We start from the raw sequence: 17033 nt of genomic DNA, 5'->3' as shown, positions 1-17033 counted from the left end.
GCAGATTGAGCATCAGTAACAGATGATGCAGCTGCATGCAAACGCGTGTCAGAACCAGATGCAGATTCTTGGAGTTATGGCACGGGTTTTTGTCAGTTTTTTGGGTCAACGAGTGATGGGTTGGGTGCTTTGGTTCTGCAGATTTTGCGGCATCCGGTTCCAGGTGGATTGGATGATCATGATAAGCCAGATGCTAATTCACCTTCGGAGTTCTTGCAAATGTAATTTTGTTAAAGCTAAGATTACATATATGATGTATACAAATGTCTGTTATCACTTATCAGTTTATTGATTAGTGTGAAATAACTGGATTGTTTTAAATGTTTATAATGCTATTTTATGATACATAGTTCTATAATAGTTCATAGTTCAGTCTTTCGATTATAAAATGCCAGAAAACCTCAAAATACAAAATATTTATTCTGCGCCAAATATATGAAGTTACATGTACATGCTACAATGTATATATCTAAGAAATAAATATATCACAATGATTTGATACGAATTCAGTGTTCATATGCTATCTCTAGCTTCCAATGATTTAATAATCTTTCTGTGCCACATGGCGGTTTCAGGATCGAACCTGAGCTCCCATGTAGGCCAGTAGTGCAGGTCCTGTTTCAGTGTCAGGACCCGTGGCTTCCCATTCAAGTGCACTGTCCGTACACGAACAAATTCTTCGTCTTCAATTTCCTGTATGCAGTAGCATGCATTGTTTTAAGTTTAATAAACGAAAGTGTAATTTATTGAAAAACACAAACAAAGAATAAATGAACATTTGTACCTTTGTGACATTAACAAAAGCATCCAAATCAGGAGTTGGTTTTCCATTAACTTCCACAATCCATTGTTGAGCATATAAACCGTATCTATGCACCGGGCTCCCAGAGGAACACCTGCAACAGTGTAAATTATATTCTTTAGCCTTTACACACATCAAGTAGACACCGATGCTGACTGGACAAAAACAGGTCAAATCCGTACCTTGTGACATATACACCATGGCCCTCTTGCGGAAGAAACCCGAGAGCACGTACTTCCGGATGAGGATCTTGTACTAAACATCCACACCAGTTAATTACACGTGTTGTGCCGTTTCCATCTCTTATATCTGTTCCCACTTGAACATCCATTTCTCGCCCCTGAAGAGCAAACCATAAAACAAGATTCATTAATATTTCTCACATTAAACGAAGATTCATTAATATGATTAACCTGTCGAAAGACGGTGAATTCAAGTTTTGCAACCATGTCATCATACATATCCAAGGCATGGCATGCATCTTCAATATCATTAAAACATGTAACCGGCTTCTTATTAATTGCAAGAACCATATCACCTTGTTCTAATAGATTCTCAGCTTTAGATCCTGCTAAACAACCTTTAACTCGTAGGACCTGACGTCTAACAGGATCTTTCTTTACAAGAGCCTGCAAAACAACAATTTATAAAAATATCAATTCCTGCATATATTACACATAAAGAAAGTGAGAAACATATTGCATACCTGGATCCAGTTGTTGCTGAGCCCAAAACTTCTCGCTTTGGAGAGTAAAGTACGAGTAAACTCGACCTCTAAAACCCTAACTAGAGGCATTGGTCTTTTAACACCATTTATTAGAAGTGACGGTCCTTTCACACCTAATATTATTTTGTCAAGAACTTGACTGATTGAATGTATATGAATGCCTCTTGCAAAATGATCTTCAGATGAATTCGCACCATATTTGATCTGCAACCAAGATTTCATCATCAGAATCTTAGTCAACCGTACGGTTGACTAATAAAGAACTAAGAGAACCAACCTTCCTTTTCTTTTTTGATCGATGATTAGTACAAACCTGAGTTGAAAAACTTCCCCATATAGCTTTAACTCTTCCATTCTCATCAGTTAGTACTCCTGAAAAACTGCTACCAAAATCTACAAAAAAGCAACCAACATCATTAACTAATTGATGTATCTAAATATGTTTTAAATTCATTAAAAAATGGATAATGGTATTTACCAGTATCAAGCTCTATAACTTCCATGTTGGTTGCTCTATAACGCGGTGAATCAGCTGAACTTATCTTTAGAGGTGCATACGGATTGGTTACAACAGATTTTCTAGATGTTGCTTGTAAACTCTTATTTAATCCCACAAGATACACATCCTCTCCACGCCTCAATGCAGGTTCTATCACAAAATGAAATAAAAATGAGAAAACATCTCAACCATTGATCTGGTACAAGTTTTTCTACCTGGAAGAAGTTGGGCAGCTCGGACTACTGAACTACCAGCGGGTCCAAGGGCAGAAGGGTCATATGCAATAATTGCATAGTTATGAACAGGATGGAGAAAGACCACCTGAAAAATCAAAACTTGTGACAAAAATAAACGGCCGGCTTCTTAATTTTTTTAATATCTGTTTCATACCTCCCCAGGAATTTCGATTGGAAAGGCGGCAAAAGAAAGCATGACGTCAGATGCTGATACGGCAACAGTATTCTTGTCAACTGCAACTAACCCCATTTCTTCTGAATGATAGATAATGACACCAGTTCCAAAAAAATGCTGTGCATAAACACCATCAACCATACATGATGATGGTACATGAACCTGACACGTCATACACCAGTAAATATAAATATTCCAAAAGTTGTACACAAATCCCATCAAATAGTAATAATAAATGAACGATGATTTGATTTTGAAGATGTTACCGAAAACATGACCAGAGTAGGCTCTATCACACGCTCAGCAACAGAAGCATTACCAGAGCCTGCTGATGTGTCTTGATCTTCCATATCCGCAGATGAATCTTTATCGGTGGATTCCTCTTGAACATGTGCGGAGCTACTAGTGTCCATGCTGGCAACACCATTAGGTACTTGGGAATTTGAGGGCAAAGCCGTCTTTCTTATCCAAATACCAGAAGTGTCGTTGCGTGTATATATGCTAGGTGAAGCATACCACTCTTGGCGGTTAACTGTAACAAGAACAGACTGCGAACAAAAGAAAGTCAATATTATCCACCAAAACATCCAAAAAATATACTTTAGCAATATTATTATTAAAATACCTTCCTCCTGTGTCGATCTTTGTAGTTTATGTATTCTAATGGAACCCGAGCTCCTTTAGAGAGATTGGATAGAACATTAATGAAGTCTTCAACATTTGAAATGTCTTCATTGGCTAATCTTTTGATAATGGCATGCCGTGGGACCCCGGCTCGATAAAGCATGTAACTGCAAATGAAAAAAAGATACAAAAACAAATGGTTGAACATTTCATTTTCAGAAGTAGACCAAAGAGAAACCATGTTAACTGCACACATATTTACCCGGGTTCTGCTACATATACAAGACCACATTTAAAACGAAAATTCCTAGCTTGTTGATATGAGAGCGGGTGTATAATCCCCCCACTAACTTCCAAAAAGTAGTTTGGAGTTATGGAGTGTAAATCCTCAACCTGAAACAAAACACAATATTGAATTTTCCAACACTAAATTTTTGTAAAGCACAAAACATGGATGTAAGAGACCGGTCAACCATCACTCACCACTAACTGAACGGTCAAAGATGTGCCACCCCTTTCAAACTCTAGCTCAACATTTTGGCCCACACTGTCATCAAGTAAAGTCTCCATCTTCAGAAACTGAGTAATCACCTGCGTAAACTCTAGTTCATTTAAGCATAGTTTTACAAATGATAGTTTAAGAAACTATATTCATATAGCACATACCTCCCCATTCATGCGAACAAGAACATCACCTGGTTCCAAATGTTTACAAGCTGGGCCACCTGGCACCTACAGCATACCCGTGACGATGTCAGACATATTTGCTCAGCTGAATCTGTAGATAGCAATTTCACAACAGAATCTGAAAAACTTACCACAGAGTCAACTACAAGCATCCCGGTTTCAGTTAGTGGAGATGCATGGCGAACCAACTAACCCAAAAACAAATCAAATACCAGAACATTCAAAATTGTTTTACAAATCAACAAATAAAGTTGAATAAAAACTAACAGACCTGCTCTGTTTCACTTTGTAAACCGAGCCTGCGTGTTTCATCAAATCCTTTGTGGACAAAGGTTGCCTAACAGAAACAAGAGACTGATAATAATTATAATAACAACATTAAGTTTAATAATGAAATTAACTTTCAGCTAATGTAACCAACAAACCTGGAATGTACCGCGAGGTACTGTAACAGCCTGCCACTTATCTTGACTAGAATCTCTTCCTTCTTGCAAGAAATTTAATGCCCTAACAACCTGCAAATGCAAACTTCAGAGTTTATGCATGATTCCTTAGAAAACATAACATTTCTTGTTCCAACATATAATATTGTACTTACTCGTTCTAAAGGAAAGTAAAATGCCGAGGCACTAGAAGAGTTGCTGCCAGCGTTTAATGCAACCGCACGTCCTTTCCAATCAACGACTGGGGACCCACTCGAACCGCCTTTAGTACCTGAAGCTGCCTGTTGTGGGAAATCAAAATAATATAAGAAATACAAGCTACTTGGTCAAAGTCTAGAATAACCCAAAAATAGTAGCATTAGTAGTTGGAAGTTCACCTGTATGTAGAATGTATTGAAATCATTGTAGCCATCTCTGCAGCAAGAAAATATCTCATTGTTAACAAGTGATGCATAGCGGTGATCTTTTATTCATCTTTTTCACTATTATTACATATGATATAATTCAAAGAACACATATGAAAGCAGAACAAATCAGGCATATAGGTGTAGTAAATCAACCAAATATAATGTAAGCTGCAAGGATTTTAATCATCTTTGGCACGAAGTTAATCCAAGAGCTAGCATACTCATACTTGGACCAATTCAAAATGTGCTAGAAAAGGTTCGAAATGGCATAACTTTTGCTCCTTTAGAGTTACGGGACCCATTACTAATGGATGAAAAATCTCAATGGGCCCCGGATTTCAATCTCTTAACAAGTTTCCCCAGTTTTAGCAAACTAGAATAACTTACTTTACATTGTAAATACGCATAAATCTTTAGTTATTTCCAGTTTTAAGATTCAATATTATATCAATTTTCTTATCAAGAGCATTCTTGTTACAACTTTATCAAACCAAGAATATAAACAAAGAAAACACTGTGAAGCAGCATACTTCCTATAATGCGGTGCATCTCTGTCTAGACGCGCAAGAGTACCCGCCAAAATAGAGATCTTCTCTCCACTATCATTCCCAACAACTCTAATTTCCAGTCCAACAGAAGCCGCTTCAGGAGCCAAAGGTATCTCCTCATAGCTCAGAAACTTCACCGCGGCAGGATCATACCGAAAGAATCCAAAATCATGAACCTAAAAAATTGCACAATCAGTCAATCACAATATTATAATTTATATATCACCACAAACTGTCACACACTCACACACATCAATTATCTTATCAAGTATTAACAAACCAACTCACAGGGTCTCGGTATATCGGATACACCGGAATCTCTTCCCGGTTCACAAACATAGCTTCAGCTGTCACCGGACCTACAAAACACACACACTCAAATTAAAAGTCAACTCAATTACTATAAAAGTCAACTTATATTATCACAGTTAAAAAGTAATGTTTACATCGAAACGGAAACATAATTACCTGGTTTAACGACGTGGCGATTAGTTAAAATAATTCCACGACGCTTATCAACAACGAACCCCGTGGCGTGGCTTGCAGCAGCGGACTCGGTATCAAAGGCTCTACACGCCGTCGTACGGAGCACAACCACCGCCGGAACGACCTTGTGCAGCGCTTTACGCCAATCCTCAGCCGTCGCGTGGTTGTCTCCTGACGGAGGATCGATTTCCATGGACAGATCATCATCGGGAGGATTAATAACATCCAATGACTCCGATTGTGATGCTTCCAGTGAGTCGTCCATATCCGGTGACTGTGTATGGTGGTGAAATGAAACTCCGGTGACGGTTACGGTGGTGATTACAGAGGTTTTTGAGAGATCGAAGGTGAAGAGTAAAATAGTTATAAACAGTTACAAATGGCTGTTGGAGTCAAACTATTGGTCAACTGTTAAAGTTATTGACAATTAGGTGTGAGCTTTTTATGTGAAGTTGGTGTAACCGATCCTTTTACCAGTAGTATATTTCAAAATTCTACTTTCCTTTTCTACTTTAGAATCATGCGAAATAGATGTATCATGTTGAGTCGAAACATCTGCCTAAATTTGATCGGTATTAATTAGGTTTGTTATGGATAAAATAAAATAATAAAAATTTCAAAAATGTAAAAACCAAATAAAAGAAACCAGAAACTGAAAAATAGCTTGCGGCACCTGTCATGCCTGTCAATATTATATATACTATACTATAATATAAAAAAGACAATATTATATATACTATACTATAATATAAAAAAGATTTTTTCACGAACTGTATTTTAAATATGGAGCGGAATCATTGCTTGATCTGGTAGTAAATGTGTATGACTTTTAATCAAAACTTTTTAAATGTTGTGGGTTCAATATTAGTTGTTCTGAAAATAAATATGAAAAGATACAAATTATAGTTACAAAATACACATGTATCTTAGGATTATGTAATACTTTTCTATTAAAAAGCCATACAATATTTGATACTTTTATATTAACAACCATACAATATAAATACAACATGTTTGCTAATAGACTAGAAGATACATATGAAAAAGACAAATTATAATTACAAAACATATATAACAAATGTTCGCTTGGTACCATTTTTCTTAACCGTGTTAACTTAATGGCAGTGATATCCTTTCCAAAGTGTTATAACACTTGTCAAACTCTCCTTAACCAAAGTTCGAATCTTTCTCTGTGATGCTTGCCCATATTTATAGAATTTACACTTAGTAGGAACTGTACGGGAACCTCCTCAAAAGGAAATCTATTAGCGAAAAACCCCTAGTCACATGAGTTAATTCATGATACCAAATTGGATAAAAAGGTAGTGTTTTTATTGATTTATTTATGAAACCGGTGCTAGATAATATCATATAAATTAGTTGATTTAATATAATTTACTTCGTATATTATAAAACACTACTAGAGTGCTAAATATGAGACTTTTTAAGAAGAAAGAATAAAATGTTAAGTTGAAAATTCGACAGCAGTCCGGTTATTAAAACAAAATTAGGTAAAAGCAAAACTGCCAAGAAATGTGTGCCTTTTAGTATTTGATAAAAGATATAAAGATCTTTAATTGAAATTACATGAAAGTTTGTTTGCTTCTTTGTTTTCTAGGTGGGTGGGTCGTGGATGGAGTGTGGTTTGGTTTGGTCCCACCATTGATTCAAAATATGGTCCGAGTAGTTTGAATACGGATGAATAAACAAAATCCCAATTGGCCTACATAGCCGACAAAGAATATTATTTTATTCAACTAGCATAATTCGTTGGATATATATATATATATATATGAATTTGGTAACGACTGTCCTACGTGTTCGTTATTACTTTATATACGTATGAACATATATTATATTATGGACGACCACTAAGACGAGAATAGATGATTATTGCATTCATTCCGTTAACAAGATCGTTTTACAAACATATTGAATTTTGTTGTAGCAACCTTTAATTATTGTTTATGGTATTATATTATAATGAAGTGTTACAAAGTTTATAAGAAAGCAAATACTCACACAATCTTTGTTTTGAAAAGCATTTTAATACTACTTATGAAATGAATATATAATTTATCACAAATGAAAAAATAAATTTTAAATAAACAAAAATAGTCCCTCTTTGATTTTAAAGTATGTTATATGAATCAGAATGTTTACGTAGCTACCATTAAGTTTTGCAATACGAGGGGCAGAAGTGAAATTTGGCAAACATCATTGGCTAACCGGAAATAAAAAAAACATTGTCAGAAGTGAGATTTGAACCCACGCCCTCATGAAAAGACCAGAACTTGAGTCTGGCGCCTTAGACCACTCGGCCATCCTGACTTGATATCTAATGATTCTCAATTAATTATTGATACCAATTTTAAAAATTAACTTTTTTATTCTAAATAATTGCTCCAACTTCCAACGATAATATACAAATAAATTGCTAGGTAATTATAGATGACTTGATATTGTGCTTTTATTAGCTTCGTTTTACAGCCTGCTAATTGCCATCACCATGTATGCCTCTTGGTTTTTATTGATTAAAGTATCTTGTTATTTAAAAGACAAGTATTCTATGAACAAAGAGATTCTGTATAACGATTTTATTTGCTTTCCTAGTTTCATCTGAGTTGCGTTTATTTTAAAAGGGAAACTTTTGAGTGTAATAAAAGTGATGAATTGAGATTCAACATGTTTGAAGCCCGCGTTACCATCACTAACAGAGATTTAAGATAAATAAGTTGGAACCTGAAGAGGTATGTACCCGCCTCAACACCGAGCGAGGCGGGTCAACCCACAAGATATAGACAAGGGGCTTGAAATCAAGACATTATGAAGGCACAAAGCCAAAACCTACGCGCATGGCGCATATCACATATGCTCACGCATATCACATATGCTCATGCATCACATGCTCAGGCACCACAGATGCTCATGCATCACATGCTCAGGCATCATATGCTCAGGCACCACATATGCTCACGCATCACATATGCTCACGCATATCACATATGCGCGTGGCGCATCCGCGCGTGGCGCATATCACATGCTCGTGCATATCACATCTGCGCATGAAACATCTGCGCGTGAGAATAAAGAGAAGACCTCGCGCATCCTCAGGATAGGCGCGTATCACACATGCACATAATCAACCTCGTCCTTATCCAAATCAGGATTAGGGCAACCTTGATTGTGCACGTCAGACAACCTTCCAGAATGTATCTTTTTAAGGAATAAGAATATGCTGATGTTGACAGCTGCCAATGAAAGGTGGACAACTCAGCAAAACCTATGTGCTACCACGTGATTATAACCAATGAAAAAGCACCAGGTGTCCCAAAGGACACGTGGCGCAAAGTAACTGGAAGAGGCCAACAAAGCCCTAATTGGGTCTGAGCCCAATCATTGGAAACCCTAGCACTATAAATACAGCATCAACTCCACAAGGAGAGGATATACAGTCACATCCAATTACAGAGTATTCAGCTATTAAGCAATACATTCCATTTCCTTACTCTCATATCATTATCTTCTCCTACAAACTCTTATTCTCACACCGGAGGGTTACCCCAAAGAGGACCCCTCTGTCCCTTTCTGAGGGGTAAGTTTACGGTGCTGTTCATTTTGTAGGTGGAAGAACCCAGATCCATCAGATCCAAGAGAACCATCGGTGAAATAGCATAATCACACCCGAGGAAAATAGATCGTCTACCAGTGAGTCGATCCACGTCTCTTCATTGGCGCCATCCACTGTTACAACGGCAACAAGATCTAATCAGATCTCTATAAAAAACAAATTTTCACCATGGTTTCTGGCGTTCGTAACGTTGATCAAGTTCTGGAGGATATTGAACGTGAGGATGTTAATGAGGGACAACAGTTTCTGAGGGTGCCGCGTGATTCTACGCGCGCCACCAGTAACCGTCCCTTCATCACAACTCCTCATGGCCAGACTGAAACTCCTCCAGACGATCTCACGTTACAAAATCTTGCCGACGCAAAACAAAAAGGACCAATGGGTCCAGAAGATGAAACCAATGATCCCAAAGAATGGCTCATAAACGAGCAACGACGTCTAATGGACAAGTACAATGAGATGGTCAAACACAAAAAGGCAGCCGACTTAACACAAAGGCTAGCGTTTGACAAGCAAAACGTTCATGGAACAAAAAGGGCGCGCGCGCCGGAAGATGGTCATTCCGTTCACACTGCACACACTGAGTTTAGTGATGAAGAAGTGCACAGCATGAGGAAGACGCGAGATACTCATGCAGGAGGCTCACAGCTCCGCGCGCACGTGAACATGGCGCCTGGAGCCAGAGCCGATCTGGATCTGCACACGCCATACAGCCCACCAGTAAGAGGGCAAGTGGACGTAACCACACCATACAGGCCAGCCATCTTGGTGAAACATTCAAAGTTCACTGAGCGCATCACGAAGGCCCCCATTCAGCACAAAACCAAGATGCCAAGTGGTTTGGGCAAATATGACGGCACAACAGATCTAGACGATTTCTTACAAGGGTTTTACAACACAGGAAACCTAGAAAGCTGGACGATGCCAACATGGTGTCACATGTTTGCTCGCTGCCTCACGGGCGCGGCGCGTGTCTGGTTCGAGAGCTTGCCGACCGGGCAGATTGATGGGTTCGAGGAACTATTGGAAAAGTTCCAAGCCCACTTCGTACAGCAGCGCAGACACACGCGCGACCCTGATGACATCATGCATTGCGTGCGCAAGAATGATGAAACGATTGAAGACTACATAACTCGTTTCAATCAGGAGTCTCTGGCAATCGGAGGTATCACTGAGCAACTCTTGCGCGTGGCCTTTATACAAGGCGCGCGCAGTGATCAACTCCGCCGAGCTCTCGTAAGCAGAGATGGCATGCCAACCACTTGGGCCAAACTAATGGAAGCATCGCGAGTCTTCGCGAGAAATGAAAAACAAATTGCCCAAGATAGGGCAAGAGAAAGAGCGCATCAAGCTGAGTCACCGCGCAGCAACGAAAAAAGGGGCAAACAGAACTCTGTATGGTCCAGGTTGCAATCAACCAGTTTTTCTTCCGCAGAAAAACAGGCGCAACCAAGCTCACCCCAGCCCCAAAAAGACGTTCGTAATCGCGGGGAGGGTGACAAGAGGGAAGGCGGCAGAGATCCTAACAGACCTCTGCCAAGAATATGGACTCCCCTCACTAAAACGCCTTCACAGGTGTTAAGCACTGAGAATGTCCAATTCAAAAGCCCCAAGCCACTACACTACAAGGGACCATCAGACGGTGGCAAGTACTGTGAGTTTCACAAGTCCACAGGACACAACACTGATGCATGCCACCACTTGAAGGATGCAATTGAAAAAGATGTGAAGTCAGGCAAGCTGGCTCACCTGGTGAAAAACTCAAGACCAGAAAATGAACAATCAGGAGCCTCAGCCAGCAAAAAGTACAAAAGAATCTGTGTAGCTGAGGGAGGAAGGCAAGGGCAAATATCAAGAAAGAGAAGCGCGCAAATCCAAGGAGTTTGGCGCGAGCAACAAGTCATCTTCCCAAGAATCAGGGGAGGCCCTTCCATCAGTAGCCCTCTTGTCATCACTACACACATTGCTCATTATGAAGTGTCAAAAGTCCTGGTGGACACTGGCAGCGAATCAGACATCATGTATGAGCAATGTTTCAGGAAACTGGATCCGGCAGACCAAGCAAGGCTTGAGATTGTGAATGCACCGATCTCTGGTGTTTCAAATGAAATCATTCATCCCCTAGGTCAAATACAATTTGAGCTAACCATGGGGGATGAAAAACACAAGCGAGCCGAAGTTGTCAATTTCTTGGTCTTGCCCACCACTTCTTGCCACAACATGATCTTGGGTAGAGAAACGATTGCCCAATTCAACGCCATACCGTCGCCAGCGCACGGCGCATTGGGGTTCCCAACACCAACAGGTGTAACTTTTGTATACCGAGATCATTTGTGTGCAGTGACAAGTACTCCGCGGGAAGGGAGAATGAAACTTCCAATGGCAGACAACGCGCCAGAGGAATGGATTCTCAACCCAAAATTCCCGGAGCAAACAATCACAATTGGCGCTACGATATCAGACGACACGAGGTTGAGAATGAAAAGATTGCTCACAGCATATATGTCGGTCTTCGCGTGGCAACACTCTGATATGACTGGGGTTCCGCTAGACCTGGCGCAACATTCTCTCAACACGTTCAAGTCTGTAGAGCCAATTGCTCAAAAGAAGAGAGTCATGGGGGATGAGAAGGCGAGGGCCATGAATGAGCAGGTTGAGGATCTATTGCGCGCAAACATCATCCGCCCGATACGATACCAGACATGGGTAGCCAATCCTGTGATGGTAAAGAAAGGTAACGGGTCGTGGAGGATGTGCATTGACTTCAAGGACCTCAACAAAGCGTGCCCAAAAGATTGTTACCCCCTCCCAAACATCGACGCAAAGGTGGACTCCGTGGCGCCATTCAAGCTCAAATGTTTCCTGGATGCCTACAAAGGCTATCACCAGATACAAATGGCACCACAAGACGAGGACAAGACCGCCTTCAGAACCGACAAGGGTGTTTTTTGTTACACAAAAATGCCCTTTGGTTTGAAGAATGCGGGAACCACCTACCAAAGACTTATGGATGCTGTTTTCAGCGAGCAGATTGGAAGAAACCTAGAAGTCTATGTGGATGATTTGGTGATCAAAAGCAGGGAGGAAAAACAAATGCTCAAAGACATCGAAGAAACCCTTGGGCGCCTAAAGGAAGTTAACATGAAGCTCAATCCGAGCAAATGCACTTTCGGCGTACAAGAGGGAAAATTTCTAGGTGTAATGGTCACCAAGGATGGTTTCAAGGTGAACCCTGAGAAGGTGGAGGCTATCCTTGACATGCCCTCGCCATCCACCATGAAAGAAGTCCAGAAGCTGAATGGTAGATTGGTTTCAATCAACAGGTTCCTAGCGAACCATGCAAGCAAATATACCCCATTTGTCAACACATTGAGGAATTGCTTAAAGAAAAGCCAATTCAAATGGACTCCTGAGGCCGAGCAAGCTTTCAGTGAGATAAAAGAATGTTTGATAAATCTGCCAGCGCTCACAGCTCCACTTCCTGGTGAAACTTTGACATTGTACTTATCAGCAGGAGAGCGCGCCATCGGCGCAGTATTGTTGGTGGATCGCAAGGGAATCCAAACGCCAATATACTATGTGAGTCGGGTGCTGACAGATCCTGAGACGCGCTACTCCATCATGGAAAAGTTAGTTTTATCACTAACACACGCGTCGCGCAAGCTTCATAGATATTTCAATGGTCATCCCATTGAAGTTCTGACTGGTTACAACATCCAGCAAGTTTTGCGGCGCCCCGCGCTCTCGGGAAGGCTGACAAAGTGGGCGCTGGAATTAGGTGAGCACACGATCGCCTATAAGCCCCGTCCAGCAATCAAGGGACAAGTCTTGGCTGATTTCATTGCAGAAGTCCCCGAAGGAAAAATTGAAGAGGCTCAGCGCGAGGTAGACCCTCCGCGAGCCAATGATGAAGAAAATGTGTGGAGATTGTTCACTGACGGAGCTTCAAACAACGAAGGGTCCGGCGCAGGCCTAAAACTGGTGGATCCAGAGAATCATGAATATACTTACGCCATCAGGTTGGACTTCAAGAGCACCAACAATGAGGCTGAGTATGAAGCCCTGCTGGCTGGCCTGCGCATCGCGCACAAATTCGGAGTTAAAAAGCTAGAGGCCCATGTTGATTCATACTTGGTAGCAGCACAGGTCAATGGCCTTTATGATGCCAAGGAGAACACCATGCCTCTGTATCTAGAGCAGGCGAAAAAGCTCATTGAGCAATTTGACTGCTTCAGAATCATTCATATTCCGCGCAGTGAAAACAAATCTGCTGACGCGCTGAGCAAGATGGCATCAACCAGCTTCGATCACTTTGGCAAAGATGTCAGGGTAGAAGTAATGAGCAACCCGTCGGTGGGAGCGAAGTCTGTCCTTGTAACTCATACAACCCCTTCATCATGGATAACTCCAGTAATGGAATTCTTGAAGGAGGGAAAAGTACCGGACGATCGCGCACAGGCGAGGAAAATAAGACACAAGTCGCAGAACTATGAACTGCTTGATGGTACATTATATCGACGCTCTTATCTTGGACCACTCATGAAATGCCTAGATGCTGAGGAAGCAAGCTATGTGATCAGAGAGATACACGAAGGAATTTGTGGAATACATGCTGGCCCGCGCATGGTGGTTGCCAAGGAAATGAGCGCAGGTTACTATTGGCCAGGCATGTACTTGGACGCTTTAAAAGAGATCCAAAAATGCAAAGCATGTCAGAGCTACGCGCCAAACACAATGCGGCCAAAGAACAACTTGATTCCGGTGACCTCCGCATGGCCTTTCCACAAATGGGCAATCGATATTGTGGGTCCCCTACCGCAAGCGCAAGGGCGAGTAAAATTTTTGGTAGTGGCAGTAGACTATTTTACAAAATGGGTTGAAGCCAAGCCACTAGCAAAAATCACAGCAGAAGCGATGAAGCAGTTTATCTGGAGCCACATCATATGCCGTTTTGGCTTGCCCATGGAAATTGTGAGCGATAATGGCAAACAATTCACTGACAGGAAGATATCAAACTGGCTCAAGGAATTGCGCATCAACCAAATCTTCACTTCCGTATACCACTCTCAGGGGAATGGCCAAGTGGAGCGCGCGAATCAAAGCTTGTTAAATGGGCTGAAGAAAAGGTTGGAGGGAGAATCCCATTCTTGGGTCGAAGAGCTACCTAATGTCCTGTGGGCACACAGGACATTAAGCAAAACCAGCAATGGCGAATCCCCGTTCAGCCTAACTTATGGAACGGAGGCAATGATTCCAGCAGAAATTGGATGCCCATCCCATAGAGTGCTCATGATGAGCAAGATTGATAACGAGCGCGAAAGAAGGTTGGATCTCAACTTACTTGAAGGGCGCAGAGAGGCGGCTATCATCAGTGAAGCCAAATACAAGAAAAATCTGGAAAAATATTACAACCAGCGTGTGAAAGAATGCCACTTCAAGAAAAATGATTTTGTCCTTCGAAACAATGAAGCTAGCCGCGCGATACCCCCGGGAAAAATGTCCCCCAATTGGGAGGGACCTTATCAAGTATCGGAAGAATTGGGAAAAGGCGCATACGCTTTAAAAGATTTGAATGGAAAGAAGATCCCGCACGCATGGAACGCGGCACAGCTTAGAAAATGTTTCATGTAAAGAATGTCAAGTTTGTAATCAAGGCTTTTTAAGCCATTATGAATAATGATACGCGCTATCTTCTCTAAATGTGGATTCTATTACCTTTTGCATACATGTTTCACACTTCCCTTTATTAATTTTGAGCAATATGACAACATTGTATTGACATCAAAACGAAATAAAAACGAAGTAAAACATACATGCGCGAGCTTCAAGCTCAAACGCGTTAACGAGTCTTAACTCTAAAACGTCAGGGCCTTAGCCCAATTCTATTACCTTATGCATACATGTTTCACACTTCCCTTTATTAATTTTGAGCAATATGACAACATTGTATTGACATCAAAACGAAATAAAACGAAGTAAAACATACATGCGCGAGCTTCAAGCTCAAACGCGTTAACGAGTCTTAACTCTAAAACGTCAGGGCCTTAGCCCAATAATGTGAGCCTTAGCTCAAATCACTCACAACATCCATCCTACATACTGCGCAGCCTAACCATAAAAATACCTAAACACAACTAAGGCAAAACAAATGCCAAAACATAGTTGTTAAGGTCTCAGGTCGAGGTCGCGCATGCAATTGTAATGGATATCTGAGCAACACATATTGATACGTAAAGGCTAAAAACTCATAATTCCATATAATAAATGCGCGATAGCGTCGCGCAAAAGAGGAATAATGAAAAAGCCTAGGCACGTGTCAACATAATCAAGATATGGCAAAATCACTTACAATATGACAAGGATTAAGTATAATAATTTCCTTACAACCTTGTTCTTATTTCAACGTGCAAGCATATCTTATATTCAACATGCAATATAAAGAGATGAATGGGGAATGCGCAAGATGCGAAGAAGGGAAAAACAAAATTTCATTCCAAAGCATTGAAATTTACAAGTATACAAGATGAAAAGATACAAACTACAAATAAAAATACAAAAAGCATGAAGGGCTTCTCAAGTCTCCACGTCGACGTCAGCCTCTTCATAATCCTCATCACCGCCCTCAGCATCTGGCGCAGCCCGCTCCTCGTCATCTCCAAACTGACCATAGTCAAGTTCTTCGTCCTGAATGGAGTCTTCTATCACGACAGTGTCAGGAGCGGATCCTTTGGCCACGCCAGAGCCGCTAGCAACGCCAGCATTCCCCGCGCCATCATCGCCGCCACCAGCCCACTCGCACTCGTCAAGTAATTTCTTTAGCGCGCCGAGATCGGGCTGGTCAGCAAGCGCGGATATCTGCAAATCATAAGGAAAAATATGAGTACAAAAAGACTTGGAAAATAAGTCAAGGTTATCTCATTAAAGTTAAAATACCTGCGCAAGGATGGGAATGAGAGTATTCAAATACTTCTCCCCCATCGCGGCCATGTCCGCGCAGGCAACGTCGCTCTGATAAGGGTACTCGGATGGGTTCTTCTTCAACATGCCATATTCATAGCCATCCGTAAACCCTTCAGCTCGACCCACCAAGCGCGCGGCAGCGTTGCAGTCCATCACAAGGGCCTGAAACTCGTCTGAGTATTTCATCGCGTAAGCGCAACGAGTCATGCCCTGTGAGATTAGCCATTGGCGATCCTGCGCGAGGGAAGCAACAGACGTCTCGAGGGCAGGAACCTGAGAGTTTAATAACTCAACAGTTTCCTTAGTCTGTTTCAGCTCCTCTTTGTCGGACGCTGCTGCCGCCAAGGTTTCTTCTTTTTCCGCTCGCGCAAGGTCGAGTGCTTCCTGGCTAGACGCTGCCGTCGCCAAGGCTTCGTCTTTTTCGGCCTGCGCGGCCGCCAGCTCCCTCTTCAGGCGCGCAACCTCACTCTCCAGCGATGATTTGTCAGTTATGGACTGGACAAGAGCTTGGTCACGCGCCTCCGCGTCCAGCTCCAAGTCGCGCACTTGGCGCGCGTACTTGGCCGCGTCCGCCTCGGCCGCCTGCAGCTTCTCCCGCGCAGCCTGGAGCTCATGCCCGCGCTTCACAAACGCGGTGTTGGCACTTGCCCTGTTCTCACTGAGCTCTTCTTGGAGCTTCTCAGCTCTCTCTCGAGCATCAGAAAGATGCCAAGCAGATACTTTAGCCTCTTTCTTGGCCTCCGCAAGAGCATCACGTACCTTTACGTAATCATAGCGAAGCTCTTGGGAGGCAGCAAAGAAAGCCGAC

At 41.7% G+C, this 17033-nt stretch overlaps 1 protein-coding gene and 1 non-coding gene across 3 annotated transcripts; both read right to left on the bottom strand.

The window, feature by feature from the left end:
- Positions 1 to 434: 434 nt before the first annotated feature.
- LOC143566402 (protease Do-like 7) lies at positions 435 to 5988 on the bottom strand. 2 transcript variants are annotated; one of them, XM_077053127.1, is made up of 22 exons: positions 5617 to 5988; positions 5437 to 5507; positions 5131 to 5324; positions 4571 to 4607; positions 4349 to 4474; positions 4176 to 4265; positions 4022 to 4087; positions 3882 to 3938; positions 3730 to 3795; positions 3547 to 3654; positions 3326 to 3456; positions 3065 to 3230; positions 2706 to 2987; positions 2419 to 2601; positions 2244 to 2349; positions 2008 to 2178; positions 1807 to 1922; positions 1509 to 1733; positions 1216 to 1431; positions 985 to 1142; positions 785 to 896; positions 435 to 693 (listed from the first exon to the last, which is right to left on the bottom strand). In XM_077053127.1, exons 1-22 carry the CDS (start codon positions 5897 to 5899, stop codon positions 514 to 516), a joined length of 3144 nt encoding a protein of 1047 aa, XP_076909242.1. In that variant the 5' UTR covers positions 5900 to 5988; the 3' UTR covers positions 435 to 513. The 2 variants fall into 2 exon arrangements, with proteins under 2 accessions (XP_076909242.1, XP_076909243.1); XM_077053128.1 differs by having other exon boundaries at positions 1843 to 1922.
- A 1893-nt stretch (positions 5989 to 7881) lies between these two features.
- TRNAL-CAA (transfer RNA leucine (anticodon CAA)) lies at positions 7882 to 7965 on the bottom strand. The gene has a single exon. It is a non-coding gene; the product is annotated as a tRNA-Leu (tRNA).
- Between the last annotated feature and the right edge of the window lie 9068 nt (positions 7966 to 17033).

Source organism: Bidens hawaiensis, unplaced genomic scaffold (assembly GCF_021521415.1).
Source record: "Bidens hawaiensis isolate Kalapana, Puna unplaced genomic scaffold, B.hawaiensis_p1.1 tig00022884_1, whole genome shotgun sequence".
Lineage (NCBI taxonomy): Eukaryota > Viridiplantae > Streptophyta > Magnoliopsida > Asterales > Asteraceae > Bidens > Bidens hawaiensis.
Note: the sequence above shows the minus strand (reverse complement) of the source record. Positions and strands in the feature narration are given on the sequence as shown.

Coding starts and splice junctions, on each gene's coding strand:
- LOC143566402 (XM_077053127.1), bottom strand. CDS start 5,899: ATGGACGACTCACTGGAAGCATCACAATCGGAGTCATTGGATGTTATT. Junction 1,734..1,806: donor GATCAAAAAAGAAAAGGAAG/GTTGGTTCTCTT, acceptor TCTTGGTTGCAG/ATCAAATATGGTGCGAATTC. Junction 897..984: donor CATGGTGTATATGTCACAAG/GTACGGATTTGA, acceptor ACACTGTTGCAG/GTGTTCCTCTGGGAGCCCGG.